This window comes from Paramormyrops kingsleyae, chromosome 3 (assembly GCF_048594095.1).
Source record: "Paramormyrops kingsleyae isolate MSU_618 chromosome 3, PKINGS_0.4, whole genome shotgun sequence".
In the NCBI taxonomy this organism is placed as follows: Eukaryota; Metazoa; Chordata; class Actinopteri; order Osteoglossiformes; family Mormyridae; genus Paramormyrops; species Paramormyrops kingsleyae.
Genome location: NC_132799.1, coordinates 24901398 through 24919666, shown reverse-complemented (window position 1 = coordinate 24919666; position 18269 = coordinate 24901398). Strand labels below are relative to the sequence as shown.

Here is an 18269-nt window from a genome sequence, read left to right as displayed (position 1 = left end):
GACTTCTTTCAAGACAATATTAATATTAACTTTAATAAACATGTTTAATAGGCACTATTGATTAAAAGTTACACACTGGCTTGTTGAATCTGGTTCACCTGACAGATCAGTGCAGACTCAGTGACATTCTGGTTGATGGCATCAGCTTTACAGTCTGCACCGAGAGGTAGGAGCATGGTGAAGCGAGACCACCAAGCCCCGATTGTCTGTGCTGCGTGACGTCTATAGTGTGGGACCAGCAAATCAGCCCAGTTAGGTGTGAGAGATGCCTCAGCTTCACATGGGTCACCTGCTACATTCCTGTACAACAGCAGACTTCAGAAGCAGGCCACTGGGAAAGTCAGAACACCCATACCCCCCCCCCCACACCATAACACCCCCGTCATAAGGGCAAGGTGCAGCTGGGGAGCTGGACTCAGCCTGCCAGTGAATGAGCTGGCGTACAGAACCAAGAAGCCTTTCTATGATTTGTGCCTTTGTTAGTGAGCCAGCTACCTGTTAATCTCATATTTAATCGTATATATCAAATTTAACAAGGAAAAACAAACAACTAAAAGTTTAGCAAAGAATGGTGAAAAAGAGGCGGCTCAAAATATGCTGTCAAATATAAAAAACAAAGAAACGTGTAGAGAGTGAAAAGTAACAGATCAGCCAAGTGCTAGAACATACAACCAAGTCTTCTAGAATATACAGATCTTGGTGAAGGACTTGTGTATATCCTAGAGCATGAATACTATAGACTGTACATGTGTTCTAAAACGTACATAGATTACACTGTGCATGTGTTCTAAAACGTACATAGATTACACTGTGCATGTGTTCTAAAACGTACATAGATTACACTGTGCATGTGTTCTAAAACGTACTTAGATTTCACTGTGCATGTGTTCTAGAGTACAAGCATGACGGGCCAGGGAAGCCCATGGTAAAATACAACCCGCTGTAGCTGGGACCACACATGGGAGAAGCACAGGCATCTGATTCATTTAGGGTCATGTGGTTAAAATAAAATAACCTGGTAGTGGGTATGCAGGCCACAGCGCCGTCCGTATCTCTGTATGGTGTGCAGCTCTGACCTGACGTCAGTCTGGGATGGTGAATCGGTCCAGTCATATCGGGAATGCCGCCCTGACGGATATCCCACAAAATGGTGTTCGCCCTCAGCAGAAGTTTTTACATATTACCACATAATACAACAATCCACAAGATGACTCCATTCTCATGCGGAGCCAAAATACAGCAGATTAGGAAAAAAAAAAAAAAAATGTACGTAGCAGATGAAGAAACACATTCATGTCTCGAAGGCGGCCACCATTGCTGTTAGGGGACATCTGAGAGCCGCCACCCATCAGCAGATGGAGATCTACATAACGGTCTCTGGATCAGGAGCTTGTAGCATGTGCTGATCTTCCTGTGGGATCCTAGGAGAGCTTCTGGATGGCCTCTGCGCGTTCAGCCAGGATGTGGGTGCAGATAGTGAGGAGGACGACGAGCGCCCCCATCAGCAGGCAGAGCAGCGGCCAGAGGACGCAGTGCATCACCACACTCGCGTTCTGGGCCTGTTTCCAAACCACGTCATTCGGCCTGCAGAGCGCAAAGCACAAAAAACGAGAGGCTACGTGAAAAAGGATCCAAACTTCATTCCAGAAAAACATTTAGAAGAACATAAATCCAAACCAACAGGGTGACATTAAACATCGTAGAGACACTATAGTTTGAGCCTGGGACTCCTGGCTGGAGTGGGCTGGCTACTGCCTGTGTGGCGGGAAGCAGTGTGCCCTGGTCTGAAAGAGGCCCTTTGGGACGACTGAGACCGGGTGAGGGAGACCCGGGGGGATGAGTAACGAGTTTCAGCACAGGAAGCTGCCGTGGTCCTCTGGCCCTTTAGAAGGGGCTGTTTCTGGGTCCCCACTCAAAACGTCACAATTCCCCCCCCCCCCCCATCTAGTGACTGTGTCCAGCAGGGTGGTTTAAGTGGAATAAGGACAGGACGTTGATTAAGCTGAGAGAGGGAGGTGTTCACAAAGGAGGAGAGCTCCCCCCTGCCTCACATCACCTCACAGCGGAGACGTTCCTCTGCCGACCACACGCTGGGGGAAGGAGTGAGCGTTATTTAGCACCACAAGGGTACTGGACAAAATAATGGGCTTGGAGCAGAGCGGGCGAATCCCCCCGGCGGTGTGAATTAGCAGAGTATTTTCTCACAGCAGGATCTAGTCTCCATGACAGCAAGATAGCAGCCAATCAGACAGACCCTAAGGGGTCTCTATAAGCCGGTGTGGAATCAGAAGGCTGTAAACGTGATATTTAACTCTTAGCGCTACACACTGGATTAAAAACACCTCCCTTCATTTCCCTATAAGAGTTCATTTCGGAGTAATGAGGCAGTTGACCACTAGGAAAAATGTTGGTAGCGACATTTTAACAGGTAATCTCAGCATCTTATTCTATTAATCTTACTTTAAGCCTGATTTCAAGATAATCTGCCAGGTGAAGACAGAACATCACTGGTCTTTAAAAGTAATGACTGATTGCCGATGCAATCCAGCGTTGATCTTTCTCTCGTTATATTTGTTTAGAGGATCTGACTGCCGGTTCCTTCACTGGGGGGAGCAGTCTGGCAGAAAAGCTGCACCAAACTTCACCGCGTTCAGCCTGCAGACACATCGGTAAATATTCTAACCTAGAAGATAAATCACGGTAGCGGGCTGAGTGGGGGTAAGAAAATCACCAATCAAAAATCATACCACTGATTTTGAAATAATAGACAAAAAATGTCACATATGCACACAAAAGTACATCCAAGTATCCTGAATTAAGCAGTTTCTATGGTGATTTAATGTTCTCCAGTGTCGCAACTTTAATCTTCTAATGCTCTAATGCACAAAACAATCGATCCAGGTAGAGAATGGGAAACTTAGAACTTAGAAAGTGGCCGTCAAAGTGACCACAGAGATGGACGAACCCAATACACGGGCACACCAAGGGGACCCTGAAGCACTCAGAGTGATACACACCATTCCCTGGGGTGCTACAGCATCACGAGCACACCCCATCACACCCCATGGTCACCGGACGTTGCGGCAAGATCCCGAAACAGAGAACTGTGCCCTTAATGGGGAACCAGCTGTGCTGCAATAAATTCAGAAACAATCCAGTTGGGGATAAATGGGGAGGACTGGAATCCACCTGAACTGCTTTGGTGAAAACAATCTTCAGTTAATGATGATGATGAGGAAGGTTAACGATTGAGGGGAAACTCTCCGGGGAACGTCTGGTGGAGAAATTCAAGCAACGAGCAGTCAGAGGCGTCGTTGTCGTGGTGTGGTGGGGGGGGGGGGGGGGGGCAAGTGAGGTGCGGCCACCTGCCTAATGCCACCATAAAGGCAATGCTGAAGGACACGGACCCAGTTGTGGGTTAACTTTGCATAGCGGTTCAAATATCCCAGTCAATGGTAAAACTGGTAACAGGACAACATCACAGCCAGTTCTTAATGCGTGTCCCAGGGAAGGAGGGGAAGAGCAAAGATGTGAATGAAGCCGGTCACTTGGCCGACCACAGGCACAGAACCACACAGGACTCGGCTGCCAGGAGGACGGCCCGATAGCGTTGGGCTCGCAAGAGGCTGAAACACCGGAATCGGGTGACGGCTGTTTGCGGGGCTCAGTGTGAAGTGCAAACGGACACTTTGCTGCCGGAGCCTGAGCACAGCCTTGCTGAATCACACGCTCTGTCACCAAACAGTACCAGTTCTGAGTCCAAACAGAAGGCTTTACCTCCTCTGCTGATTGAAGAAGCAGGTGAAGACACGGGATCGGACTTCCTTAGTCCAGTAATCCTGCCAGAGAAGGACCTTCTCGCTGTTCTTCTGGTCGTCTCTCTCACAGGGAGGAATGTAGGAGCACTAGTCCAAAATAGTTTACACAAGTTTAATCATTACATCCTCACAGGAAACACCCTATTTAGAATTACACAGCTTTATGGTTATATAATGATATATTGTGGTTTCGATACTTTCCATGCTTCTTAAAGCGGTTCGTTTACAATCTCTACCTGACACCTCCCAGACCGGACCGGCTCCCCCTCCACCCCCCAGAACCTCGGGCTTCGTAACCCGGCCGGCTCCCCCTCCACCCCCCAGAACCTCGGGTTTCGGAACCGGGCCGGCTCCCCCTCCACCCCCCATACCCTCGGGCTTCGGAACCGGGCCGGCACCCCCTCCACCCCCCAGAACCTCGGGCTTCGGAAACCCAGCCGGCTCCCCCTCCACCCCCCAGAACCTCGGGCTTCGGAACCGGACCGGCTCCCCCTCCACCCCCCAGACCCTCGGGCTTCGGAACCGGGCTGGCTCATCAGGGGCGGTGGAGCCATATCCGCTCAGATCTGCGCACTGGGCGCCTTTTCCATGCAAAGCTCCTCTCTCACTGATCCCGTTTCCCATGTCGTCTCATAAGTGGCCAGTGTCCCAGACTTTGTGTTCATCTCCAGCTCTGACCTGTTCATAAAGAACAGGATTAATCCTGCCCGCTTCAGTCAAAGCCTCACATCCCCTTTATCTTGTCACTATGTGGATTAGTGGCGCATGGTCAACAAACAACGATTCACTACCGCGATCGAACTTGACAGTCAGACACCCCCCCGCCCCCAAATCAAAACTATACCAAAGCAATAGGGAAGGTAACAGAGTTAAAAGAGTTATTCTGAAATAGCAATGAAAAACCAACGTAATGTTTAAAAGAGAAAAGTTTTAAGAGATCAAATTGAAAAAAGATTCTGAAATATAAATTAAAAAAACAAAAATTATTCGGATCTCTATATTTTTAACCAAGAAAGCAAAAAGGACAGCAGGAAAACTCACAAAAAAATAAAACAATCAGGAGAAGGACTTTGTAAACATCTCTGATGCTGTCGTGCCAAATTTCAGCTCCACTAAAAATAAACCCCCCACTAGGTGAGACTTTGTCAGGCTCATGCCTAAGGATCCATGTTAAAACTACTAGTATAAAACATAAATCAAGCTGCCAAATATTTCACCTACATGGTCCAGCCGCAAAAACACAAATCCACCCCCTTGCTTGCATCTCAAACCAAGACTTTGACTTTATCCTCTGAGAGAATAGCACCAACATCCACTAAAGATTTCACAAAACCCTCAAAAAGCCAAGATTCAAATTTACTTTTGAAGCTTGTTAATCAAACAGCAAGGAAGTAACTTAAGACAGAAGACCTCCATGAGGCTAAAGGGGACTTAGGGCATTTTCTATGATGGTCATCTACTGACTTCTTCTGGCACTGTCTCTTCAACAGAAAAATGACTTAATTCTACACGGACGGACAGATGTCTAGTGCTGCACCATAAAAATGTTTACATAAAATATATACGCGGATGGCACGATTTCAGAAAACATATGTAAATATTCACTGAACTCATACTAGGCAAGCTGACAAACCCATGTGACATGTGAAATGTCTGACCTACAAATGCAAAGGTGATCTAGAAATCGCCGATATCTCTCTTGTCATGTGGCTTTCAGGATTAGTTGCCAGTGTTGATGGTCTGAAGACCTCTCTCCCCCCCCGTCTAATCTGGCCTCCCTTATCTCTTCGACAGGACCAGAATGCAGGCTGGCCCTGGATTCGGCGAAGCTGGGCTTTGAAAATGATCCTTCACACTCATTGCCGGCTCCCCCGAGACCTTTCGACAAGCGGGGATGTGTGAAAAAGAGGCAAGGCTTCCGCTGACACCCCCTTCATTCTGAAAATCACCGTCTTGAGTTCTTACTGATCTAATTAAAGATGCTGGCTCAAGACTAAATTTAAATCTTGCCCCCTCATGCCCCCATGAAAAGATTTTAACTGAAAAGGTTTTAATACAATACTATTATTATTTTATGGAGAAAATTCTGCTGAAAAAAAAAACCCTAAAGACAGCAGGCTTCCTTAAAATGTTAAAGAAAATAAAATAATGACCAGCAACATCATGGGACGTATTATTCACATTTACATTTTTTTCTGCTCATACGACTCAGGTCTGGGTGTTTTACCTGGACTTTAACCAACATAAACACAGACCACCCAGAAGCCCCCCTTCTGATCGCTTCATCCAAACAAAAGAGCTCGATTCCACTTCAGTTTATTACTATGGAGACAAGGAGAGCTAGAAGAGAGACCAGGAGGCCACAGTCCTTAACAAATGACAAAGAACAAGACAAATGCACCTTAATGCAGAGAACAGACAGCTAGTAACAAGAATGTTTGAATAATGCACAAAAATTCTGCAACATTTATTGTGATAAACTGGGAAATGGCGGAGTGCGAGTCAGGCGGCCCAGCAGCATCTCACGCTCTCCATGGCTGCGGAAATGGAGCCTGCAGAATGACTCACCTGAGTGACCTTTAGAAGCAGCCTTTGACTCCAGCATAAGATCCGCCGGCCGCTGACACTGGAGCCCACGCTCAAATAATGTCACGGCATTTGATGACCGCGGGAGGCGGGCGGCTCCTTATCATTATCCGAGGTCAGGGCTGCATCTAACAGGTCCGGGCCGGTCACACGCTACCGAACCGGGCCAGCCAGACGCAGGGATCCATCTTTATTCTGCACAACCTACAATTCTCCCATCCAGGGCGCACTGCATGATTTACTGCATATCCAGATGATTTTCCAGATCTGGCTTCTCACTACGGAGGACAGTCCTTGGGAACAACCGTCTGGTTTCTGGGTTTAGGTTTTACGCATTTAAACAAAGAAATCATTCAGTGCCTCTAGAAGCAGAATCTCTGATGGTCCAGCGACATCATACTTTTACACTGAAATGAAATATGCCGTCAGATTTATGAACATTTAATGTATTCTTTCAGTGGAGACATTATTGTTATTATCGTCCATCCATTCATTTTCTGTACCCACTTATCCTATGCAGGATCGTGGGGGGTCCAGAGCCAATCCAGGAAGCAATGGGGCACACAGGGCACACTCACACAGGTTTGTAATTATATCTTTGTGGGGACTCTCCATTCATTTCTATGGGAAAACTCTAACCCCAGTATGACGACCTTAACCTCTACCCAGCCCTAACCTTAACCATCAGTAACCAAACAAACTATGAGACTTTTTTTTTTTTTTTTTACTATTTTACATTTTTACTTTTTTGATTGCATACACAGATCTTTGTTGGGACCTGAAAAATGGTCCCCACAACATCAAAATAACGAACATTTGGTCCCTATAATTATATTGATTACTTTAAAATACATTATTATTATTTAGTAGTCGTGTTGTTGTTGTATAAATACATGAGTTAATGTTTTTGCTAAATATATTAAATGTATTTATTCTGATATTATGAACAAGCCCCCAAAATAATTTATTAGCACATAATATTAGGAGGGGGGGGGGTCCAGTACAATCTAAGTGAAGGTAAATCGGAGCGTTAGGCCGTCCGCCGGGTACACCGGAGCGTTAGGCCGTCCGCCGGGTACACCGGAGCGTTAGGCCGTCCGCCGGGTACACCGGAGCATTAGGCCGTCCGCCGGGTACATCAGAGTGTTAACCTGTCTGCAAGGAACATCTGAGTGTTTAGCCTTCAGCACCAAGCCGAATGTTGCCATAGAAGCAGGGTAAAAATAGAGAACCTTGTTAAGTCTGAAAAAAAAGTTAGTTACCATGGCGCTGCGCGTACCTGTGGTGTGACACAATGTGACAAGGACACATTATCTGTCTCAATGGGGGGTGTGTGCATGATGGGTATCCTCAATCTGTAGCCACCATCATCATCATCAATATCACCACCAACACCATCAACATCACCAATATCCCCATCATCAATATCACCGCCAACAACATCCACATCACCAATATCCCCATCATCAGGATCATCAGCAACATTAACATCGCTAATAGCATTACCAACAACTTCAGCGACATCACCGCCAATATCAGCAATGGCGTCATCAACAACGACATCGTCATCAGCAGCGTTTATGTATGTAGCCCACAAAGCACGGAAGTTATACCTTTATAAAGCTGTTCAGCCTGAATTTTGTACAAACTTCCGTTTAATCATACGCAAAGCAAGATAAAAGCAGCAACTGCACAAAAGGCTAAAACGTGAATTTAAATCTCTTTTAAAACAATCCGTTAAAACAAACTTCGTAATTATTAACCATGTGATGTTACACAAAATGAAAACTTATTGACGAAAATAACTAAAATCTCATACCTTGATGTAGTTGTCAGAAGTGCACTAAACTCATTCAGTCAAATCTAAAAAGTGAATATCTTTTTTCTTTTCTTTACATTAAAAAATAGTTAAATACAGAAGTTAGTTTTGACGGACTTTTTAAAATTTGTAACAACATAAAATAACACAAAAAAATTGTGCCAAAAATATTGGGGTTAAACAGAACCCACTTTGCTTTGGTTTTGCCTTGTTTGAGTAAAGAATAGCCAGAGGTTAGTAAAAGCAGCTGAAGTTATGCTAGGGTTGCATAAAATGCCAGAAGGCTTCCAGACAGGCGCTCACCTTGGGGTTGGCCAGCAGCTGCTGCTCATCGTAATGCAGCAACGCCACCGAGTCGGACTGCGAGTTATTGACGAAGATTTGCAGGCAGGGGTACAGCGCCGTGCCCCGGCAATCCGGCCCGCATGTGAAGACGCACTCAAACATCTCGCCCGGCCGCTTGACTGACACCACCGTGCAGTTTACCGGCGTGCTCTGCATGCTTTGGAGGATGGGGTTCAGCCAGCAGAAGAGCACGATGAAGAAAGAAAGGACGCCGGACGCGATGAGGACCACGCCGAGCCGGATGCTCTTATCCTCCGCGTCTGTGTACTCATGCGACACCCTGTTTTTTGCCATCAGTCCTCGTCCATGTGGCGGTCAGGTGCATTCAAACGCAAATGTGGGAGATGACCTACGCAGGGGTAGCGCCTCTTCCCCCAACTTCTGCCAGACAAACTCCAGTTCCCTCTTGATTTCTTGTGGAAAAGGTGGAGAAAAATTAAGCTGGTTTCACCCCTCCCCTCTTACGTGGCTTTTTTCCTGAGTGACCACATCAGTCCATCCATAAAGGCGGGATGTTATCTGGTTATGGTTAAGCTTCTTACGCAGGAACAGCAGAAGGAACCAAGCCCGGCTCCAGGTTGGATGTCAGATGACGCGGGGCGCGGTGCCATGTGCAGGCGGACGGGGACTGCTCCTTGTGGAAAGCGCTTACATCGGCAGCTCAGAAAGAAACCATTTATATATTTTTTAAAGAAAATATAAACTAAGAGAGAGAGAGCAAAACAGAAGGGCGTTACACCAGAATGAAATGTCACCGTATGAAAACTGCCCGTTGCGTCCCGGACGGCAGATGTTTACTTTTAATTTAATTCGGTTACCTGCTGCGCGTCTAATCGATCTGCCGATGCGCTGCCTGATGCGGTATGTCCGCGCAGGCGTCCCACAGCGCAAACCTCCGCTCCCGGTCTCCTAAACTGACCGTGCCGAGTGTAGCAGCTGGAAATGAATCACCAAGAGTGAAAGAAAGAAACGCCCGATAAAGTTATGCGCGAAAAGCAGGAGTTATCGCCGGATCGTGCACTTATGTTAACCCGCGTTTTGATATGATTATGTTAAAACTATAGGTTATTTAGTTCACACAGCAAACTATTAGTCAATGCGTAAGAAGATCCTGTTATCAGACAGGAGTTTTGAAATTTGAGAACCTTACAATTTCAAGGGAGATTTGACAGGTTTCTCTCCATCCCAGGCTGTGTGGTTCTTGTCATTTTCCAGTTTCCACCTAGTAGAATGGTACATTATACACTCACCTAAAGGATTATTAGGAACACCTGTTCAATTTCTCATTAATGCAATTATCTAATCAACCAATCACATGGCAGTTGCTTCAATGCATTTAGGGGTGTGGTCCTGGTCAAGACAATCTCCTGAACTCCAAACTGTATGTCAGAATGGGAAAATTAAACAATTTTGAGCGTGGCATGGTTGTTGGTGCCAGACGGGCCGGTCTGAGTATTTCACAATCTGTTCAGTTACTGGGATTTTCACACACAACCTTTTCTATGGTTTACAAAGAATGGTGTGCAAAGGGAAAAACATCCAGTATGCGGCAGTCCTGTGGGCGAAAATGCCTTGTTGATGCTAGAGGTCAGAGGAGAATGGGCCGACTGATTCAAGCTGATAGAAGAGCAACTTTGACTGAAATAACCACTCGTTACAACCGAGGTATGCAGCAAAGCATTTGTGAAGCCACAACACGCACAACCTTGAGGCGGATGGGCTACAACAGCAGAAGACCCCACCGGGTACCACTCATCTCCACTACAAATAGGAAAAAGAGGCTACAATTTGCAAGAGCTCACCAAAATTGGACAGTTGAAGACTGGAAAAATGTTGCCTGGTCTGATGAGTCAATTTCTGTTGAGACATTCAAATGGTAGAGTCAGAATTTGGCGTAAACAGAATGAGAACATGGATCCATCATGCCTTGTTACCACTGTGCAGGCTGGTGGTGGTGGTGTAATGGTGTGGGGGATGTTTTCTTGGCACACTTTAGGCCCCTCAGTGCCAATTGGGCATCGTTTAAATGCCACGGCCTACCTGAGCATTGTTTCTGACCATGTCCATCCCTTTATGACCACCATGTACCCATCCTCTGATGGCTACCTCCAGCAGGATAATGCACCATGTCACAAAGCTCGAATCATTTCAAATTGGTTTCTTGAACATGACAGTGAGTTCACTGTACTAAAATGGCCCCCACAGTCACCAGATCTCAACCCAATAGAGCATCTTTGGGATGTGGTGGAACGGGAGCTTCGTGCCCTGGATGTGCATCCCACAAATCTCCATCAACTGCAAGATGCTATCCTATCAATATGGGCCAACATTTCTAAAGAATGCTTTCAGCACCTTGTTGAATCAATGCCACATAGAATTAAGGCAGTTCTGAAGGCGAAAGGGGGTCAAACACCGTATTAGTATGGTGTTCCTAATAATCCTTTAGGTGAGTGTATATAGTGAAGTAGTCTTCATCCCTGATTAAGATTATTCAACTGTTTTGTCAACTACAACCCAGATGTCACATTTTCTAGAAGGTAAGTTTTGCATCATCTACATCTCTTGCAAGTATAAGAAACTACATGTCATTTTCTTCACTGGAAGGGCAGCCATCTGAGAGATTTTTCCATGGTAAGGGCACGGCCCAGAGCACGGCATCACATTCTCTCCACTAGAAGGGCATCCATGGGGACTGTCTAGACCATGGTAAGGGCACGGCCCAGGGCACTGCATCACATTCTCTCCACTAGAAGGGCATCCATGGGGACTGTCTAGACCATGGTAAGGGCACTGCATCACATTCTCTCCACTAGAAGGGCATCCATGGGGACTGTCTAGACCATGGTAAGGGCACTGCATCACATTCTCTCCACTAGAAGGGCATCCATGGGGACTGTCTAGACCATGGTAAGGGCACGGCCCAGGGCACTGCATCACATTCTCGCCACAAGAAGGGCATCCATGGGGACTGTCTAGACCATGGTAAGGGCACGGCCCAGGGCACTGCATCACATTCTCGCCACAAGAAGGGCATCCATGGGGACTGTCTAGACCATGGTAAGGGCACGGCCCAGGGCACTGCATCACATTCTCTCCACTAGAAGGGCATCCATGGGGACTGTCTAGACCATGGTAAGGGCACGGCCCAGGGCACGGCATCACATTCTCTCCACTAGAAGGGCATCCATGGGGACTGTCTAGACCATGGTAAGGGCACGGCCCAGGGCACTGCATCACATTCTCTCCACTAGAAGGGCATCCATAGGGACTGTCTAGACCATGGTAAGGGCACGGCCCAGGGCACTGCATCACATTCTCTCCACAAGAAGGGCATCCATGGGGACTGTCTAGACTATGGTAAGGGCACGGCCCAGGGCACGGCATCACATTCTCTCCACTAGAAGGGCATCCATGGGGACTGTCTAGATCATGGTAAGGGCACGGCCCAGGGCACTGCATCACATTCTCTCTATAAGAAGGGCATCCATGGGGACTGTCTAGACCATGGTAAGGGCACGGCCCAGGGCACTGCATCACATTCTCTCCACTAGAAGGGCATCCATGGGGACTGTCTAGACCATGGTAAGTGTTGTGTCAAACAACATGAGAGGCCATCCCATAAACCCACACCGGCCCTCCATGGAACAGGTTCCCCACCCCTGCTCTAAAGGTAGGTAATGGTACCTTTTAAGGTACAGAAATGCACTGTGGTGAACATGTTTGTACCATTGGTTGAATGTTAATGTTATTTGTGCCTTGGGGATGTTTCTGAAAGTCAGTTTCTGTACCTTATAATATACTAGGTGCAGCTGAAGGGTACAACTGGCAGGCATTTGGGGGTAGAGCCCCAGTGACGAGCAGAGGTAGAAACTGGTACACTTTTTTTTTTGGTTTTTCTGACAATGTGGCTGCAAGCTGTCGAGCACATTTTCTGCTCCATGGAAAATTATCAAGCCTAAATAGTGAAAAGATCACAATGCGGACCTACCGACCCACACTGGAAATTGTAAACAATTAAGTATGCATGACATGCTGTTTTGGACTGAATCCATAGTAATGTAAATACAACCCGATTGTGCTGTCCAGGGGCACAGCTAGAATTTGACCCCCCTGACAAAATGTTACTTGGGGGGGTCAACCATAGTAAAAATTGCAGACCTACATGGATGTATAGATCTAATGTCTGCTGAATGTATACATCATTCCTCGTGTTCAGGGGCCCCTATAAAGAGCTGAGTTCCCCCAAAGAAAAAAAAAACCCCTATGCATTATTTACAACACAATCAACAGTTTATGAATTTTCAGTATAGCAGGTGTGACATTTTATTTCTGCATTGTGTTTTGTATGAATCACCATCATACCACGGCCCCCCTGCCTCAGGGCCCCCACTTTCCTCATTCAGATGTTGCTTTGGGCAAGAGCATCAGCCAAATAAATGGATCTCAGTTCTGGATAATTTATAGGGGGGGGGGGAGAAACTTAGTGTGTTGATATGAAAAAGGGCCAAAACTGGAATAACACATGACAACTGATATGTCCTTCAACCCCAAACTCCCCCCTAAGACACAGTGCATCAGACCCTCTACTGGAGAGACGAGGCTACTGCACTGGTAGCAAATGACCGGTGGATCGGAGCATCCAGACACTAACCTGGGCGTCAGCTGTCGGTCTCCTAATGATGGCAGTTACTACTATAACAACAATTACATCACTTAAAAACTAAATTCCGGCCCATTCTTACCATTCATCTTTTGAAATGATCTGGTTATATATATATATATATATATATATATAACACAGACCACCCGTGTTTCCCCGATTCTTTTCGTTTTATCTAATCGTAAAAGCTTGCCTTTTCCCAAGCTTATTACTATGGAGACAAAGACAAGTCGAAAGGAGAGCAGATGCCCAATGAATGGGAAATATATGTAACCATTGTTTCTAAACGCGGAGAAGAGTCCGAGAGCCCCCAGGAGAGGCTGTGACAAAAGCTGAAGGGATTTATGAAAACAGTACAATCTGAAATTCGCTATTAAGCTAAATTTTAGTGCTATTGCTCGTTCAGACAGCTTTACTGTGAGAAGGGTTAGTATGCAACCCATCCACACCACGTATGAAAAACCTCATCCTGAACAAATGAGTGCTCAGCTCTACTGCAAAACAGGCGTACTTCATTCATCAAGACTTTAGGTTTTTATTCTCTCAAATTTTGGCGTTAGAGCATTGGATCAGCTGACATCTAGAGCCCCTTGGGATAAAGGGTCTTACTCAACGTCCAAAAAGGTGATGTGACCAATCAACCACTTACCACCCCAGTACCTTCTGGACTTGGAGAGAGATCCATCACCCACTGAGCTGCACACCATCAATTTAAAAAGAATAACAAATCTAAATTATTTGTGTACAAGATAGATGTAGATAACCTTCATTCTGCAAGCTTATAAAATGTAATGCCAAGTTTGCAAAAACCATATATTTGGATTTACATTACATTACTTAGGTTTAAGGTGCTTCTGCAGTGTAATATAATCGATACTGAAATCACACCAATAATAGAATATAATGTTACCGAAAAGCCCATATCAGCCCTCAGAACCTGTCATACCATTTTAGGGACTCAAGAACTAAATTTGGATCAAAGTATGCAGATGTGCCACAAATACATTTAATGGAGGATTTAAAGTCACACTAACAAGTGGATGACAAGCACAGTGAAAGCTGGGAAATGGCGAATTGCGAGTCAGGTGGCCCAGCAGAATCTCACGCTCTCCATGGCTGCAGAAATGGAGCCTGCAGAATGACTCACCTGAGTGACCTTTAGAAGCAGCCTTTGACTCCAGCATAAGATCCGCCGGCCGCTGACACTGGAGCCCACGCTCAAATAATGTCACGGCATTTGATGACCGCGGGAGGCGGGCGGCTCCTTATCATTATCCGAGGTCAGGGCTGCATCTAACACGTCCGGGCCGGTCACACGCTACCGAACCGGGCCAGCCAGACGCAGGGATCCATCTTTATTCTGCACAACCTACAATTCTCCCATCCAGGGCGCATTGCATGATTTACTGCATATCCAGATGATTTTCCAGATTTGCATAATAATATTGATTTCCCATAAGATTTCTTGTATGAGTGTTAGAGTCAGAAAGCGCGAGCGTCAGGCCAGATGCGTGAGAGTCAGAAAGCGCGAGCGTCAGGCCAGATGCGTGAGAGTCAGAAAGCGCGAGCGTCAGGCCAGATGCGTGAGAGTCAGAAAGCGCGAGCGTCAGGCCAGATGCGTGAGAGTCAGAAAGCGCGAGCGTCAGGCCAGATGCGTGAGAGTCAGAAAGCGCGAGCGTCAGGCCAGATGCGTGAGAGTCAGAAAGCGCGAGCGTCAGGCCAGATGCGTGAGAGTCAGAAAGAACGAGCGTCAGGCCAGATGTGCGAGTCAGAAAGCGCGAGCGTCAGGCCAGATGTGCGAGTCAGAAAGCGCGAGCGTCAGGCCAGATGTGCGAGTCAGAAAGCGCGAGCGTCAGGCCAGATGCGTGAGAGTCAGAAAGCGCGAGCTGGCGACCCTGAAAATAAACAAAATAAATAAGAGCTGCAAGCTTCAGACACGGTTTCAAATTAGTTCCTACTGTTCATAAATCAAAACAGAAAACAACTAAAAGAAAACCTTAATAAAGCTTCAGTTTAGACCAATCATTTCCACCGTTTTTCTCAAGATGCCAGAGTGCGGACCCAGAGATGTGAGCGACACTCAGACACCATCTAGTGGAAAAACCGCAGTCAGCGAGCGACCGAGGAGGCTGTCATCTAAGACGCAGACCAACATATATCAGCCGTTGTGCATCAACGGTCTGCTTTGATTGGCGCAACCCATAATGAGTCATTTATTGAGAGCGAGATATATTCAGCATAACATTTCAGAATATATAGTGTGTTTTGATAAGCTCACCTCACTGAATGAATTACTTAATAACCACATGGCTGAATTCTGGGTTGGTCACTACATATGGTGAATAATGAGGGGAAGAAGACATGGACAAAGTAATACCTTCCGTGGCTGGGGTCCAGACACCTCTAAGCGCTGGTGGACCCCTGCTGAAGATGCGGCGACATGGGTGGTGGTCCCGCAGAAGGAAACGTGACCTCTCTATTCACGAGGTCGCCTGTTCTCCAGCATCACATAAAGAAAACAGGAGTCAAGCCAGCGCTTGGCCTGAGAATCTGCCCATACACCAAGCGTTCGGTCTGAAAATGAAAAATGATCTAACAAAAGTATTTAGGCACCTAAGAGAAAATATTGTGCAGTTTATAAATCTATTCCAGCTGGAATTCAAAGACATTTCTTCACAGTAATTCACCTTAATTCTCTTACCTTGATGTCCCACTAAGTCATTATCACTGCTGATTAGAAATCCAGTTATGTCTCATGCCAATATCAATGATCAGAATCAATCCAGGCATCTTTTAACTGATCGGTATCAGCTACCACAACCTGATCCAAAGCCCGATTTAATTCCCACCTCCTCCCAGTTTACGTCAGCTGTGCAGATTGTAGGTCCCGTCACACGCTGCAGTAAGTCTGAGGCATGTGGCTTAAAACACAAACTATCGAGGTACAGTATCAGCCGTGTGGAAACTTTTTAAACTCAAAGTAGCCCAAGAGCTTCCTGCAATGTCTGCAGAGCCGTTCCTCCGTGAGGAGGTAGCAACAGAGTGCCGTTTAATGCAATGAATCCAAAGGGACATTTGCAGAAACATCCTAAGGAGGAAAACTGCAAGGCTTACTCAGATGGAGAATGCAGCCACAGACTGTATGTGTATGTATATCTACATATTTATTAAAAGACTGGATTTGGACTTGGAATCGGAAGATATAAATACTGAATGGATCGGATGAGAGTACCGTTAGAGGACACTACACCCTAAGGTGAGATCTACAGCGAAACACTGAGAACTGCCGGGGCTGCAGAGGTGAGATCTACAGCGAAACCCTGAGCACTGCCGGGGCTGCAGAGGTGAGATCTACAGAGAAACCCTGAGCACTGCCGGGGCTGCAGAGGTGAGATCTACAGAGAAACCCTGAGCACTGCCGGGGCTGCAGAGGTGAGATCTACAGAGAAACCCTGAGCACTGCCGGGGCTGCAGAGGTGAGATCTACAGCGAAACCCTGAGCACTGCCGGGGCTGCAGAGGTGAGATCTACAGAGAAACCCTGAGCACTGCCGGGGCTGCAGAGGTGAGATCTACAGAGAAACCCTGAGCACTGCCGGGGCTGCAGAGGTGAGATCTACAGAGAAACCCTGAGCACTGCCGGGGCTGCAGAGGTGAGATCTACAGCGAAACCCTGAGCACTGCCGGGGCTGCAGAGGTGAGATCTACAGAGAAACCCTGAGCACTGCCGGGGCTGCAGAGGTGAGATCTACAGAGAAACCCTGAGCACTGCCGGGGCTGCAGAGGTGAGATCTACAGAGAAACCCTGAGCACTGCCGGGGCTGCAGAGGTGAGATCTACAGAGAAACCCTGAGCACTGCCGGGGCTGCAGAGGTGAGATCTACAGCGAAACCCTGAGCACTGCCGGGGCTGCAGAGGTGAGATCTACAGAGAAACCCTGAGCACTGCCGGGGCTGCAGAGGTGAGATCTACAGAGAAACCCTGAGCACTGCCGGGGCTGCAGAGGTGAGATCTACAGCAAAACCCTGAGCACTGCCGGGGCTGCAGAGGTGAGATCTACAGAGAAACCCTGAGCACTGCCGGGGCTGCAGAGGTGAGATCTACAGCGAAACCCTGAGCACTGCCGGGGCTGCAGAGGTGAGATCTACAGAGAAATCCTGAGCACTGCCAGGGCTGCAGAGGTGAGATCTACAGCGAAACCCTGAGCACTGCCAGGGCTGCAGAGGTGAGATCTACAGCGAAACCCTGAGCACTGCCAGGGCTGCAGAGGTGAGATTTACAGGGAAACCCTGAGCACTGCCAGGGCTGCAGAGGTGAGATCTACAGAGAAACCCTGAGCACTGCCAGGGCTGCAGAGAATTTCGGTCACATTAATAAGGCAGCCAGCTGCAGTTCGTGGGTTTGGGCGGCAGTGATCGGCCATGAAGGCTCAGGCCCTGAAAACAAGGGAACCCCTGAAACTGAAAATAGATACATGGGTGAAACGTCAAGCCATGTTTGAAGAAACATCCCCTGATCTCAGCTCAGCGGACCTACTGTTACAGGTTATAAGCACTGACCTCATATTCCACGCTCTTCCCCGAGACATCTCCGCACACCGCCTTTGCCCTTCGAGCTGGCCAGCTCCCACACCGGCTGAATTCTGATTCAGCACGAAGAGTTGAACTTCGATGTCATGGAAACGCCTGTGAAGTCATTCATCATAGACATCTGTGTGTGCCTGTCAAAATCATCTACAAAGACAGCTTCATGCTTGTGTTCTACATAGTGTGTTTACAAGTTTGTTTTGAGGGGGGAATTTCTTCATGACAGACTTGTCATCAACTGATGTCATCGCCATTGTACCCGTGATCTTTGCCAGTCCCTTCAACCACAAGCAGACTGTTCTTCCTCTGAATACCTGATGCGTCTCCGCACTGGTTCCCAGGGGACTGGCCTTTCTGACCGCTTCCTTCTCAGCCAGGCACACTGCCCAGCCTCCTTTAAGTCAAGATGAGGCACGGTTCGAAAAGTGAACCCTGGAGGCCAGGGATGTGAAGACA

At 47.2% G+C, this 18269-nt stretch overlaps 1 protein-coding gene across 1 annotated transcript; it reads right to left on the bottom strand.

Moving 5' to 3' along the window:
- Positions 1-15: 15 nt before the first annotated feature.
- LOC111858642 (calcium-activated potassium channel subunit beta-4-like) lies at positions 16-9824 on the bottom strand. The gene is made up of 6 exons (XM_023840573.2): positions 9719-9824; positions 9387-9504; positions 9111-9271; positions 8527-8981; positions 3778-3905; positions 16-1584 (listed from the first exon to the last, which is right to left on the bottom strand). Exons 4-6 carry the CDS (start codon positions 8860-8862, stop codon positions 1422-1424), a joined length of 627 nt encoding a protein of 208 aa, XP_023696341.1. The 5' UTR covers positions 8863-8981; positions 9111-9271; positions 9387-9504; positions 9719-9824; the 3' UTR covers positions 16-1421.
- Positions 9825-18269: the final 8445 nt, after the last annotated feature.

What these genes read in the sequence shown, in the direction of transcription:
- LOC111858642 (XM_023840573.2), bottom strand. Translation starts at nt 8,862, where the DNA reads ATGGCAAAAAACAGGGTGTCGCATGAGTACACAGACGCGGAGGATAAG. An exon ending in AGCTGCTGGCCAACCCCAAG is followed by an intron (nt 3,906 to 8,526) that starts GTGAGCGCCTGT and finishes ATTTTGGACTAG; the next exon opens with TGCTCCTACATTCCTCCCTG. An exon ending in TTCTTCAATCAGCAGAGGAG is followed by an intron (nt 1,585 to 3,777) that starts GTAAAGCCTTCT and finishes TGCGCTCTGCAG; the next exon opens with GCCGAATGACGTGGTTTGGA.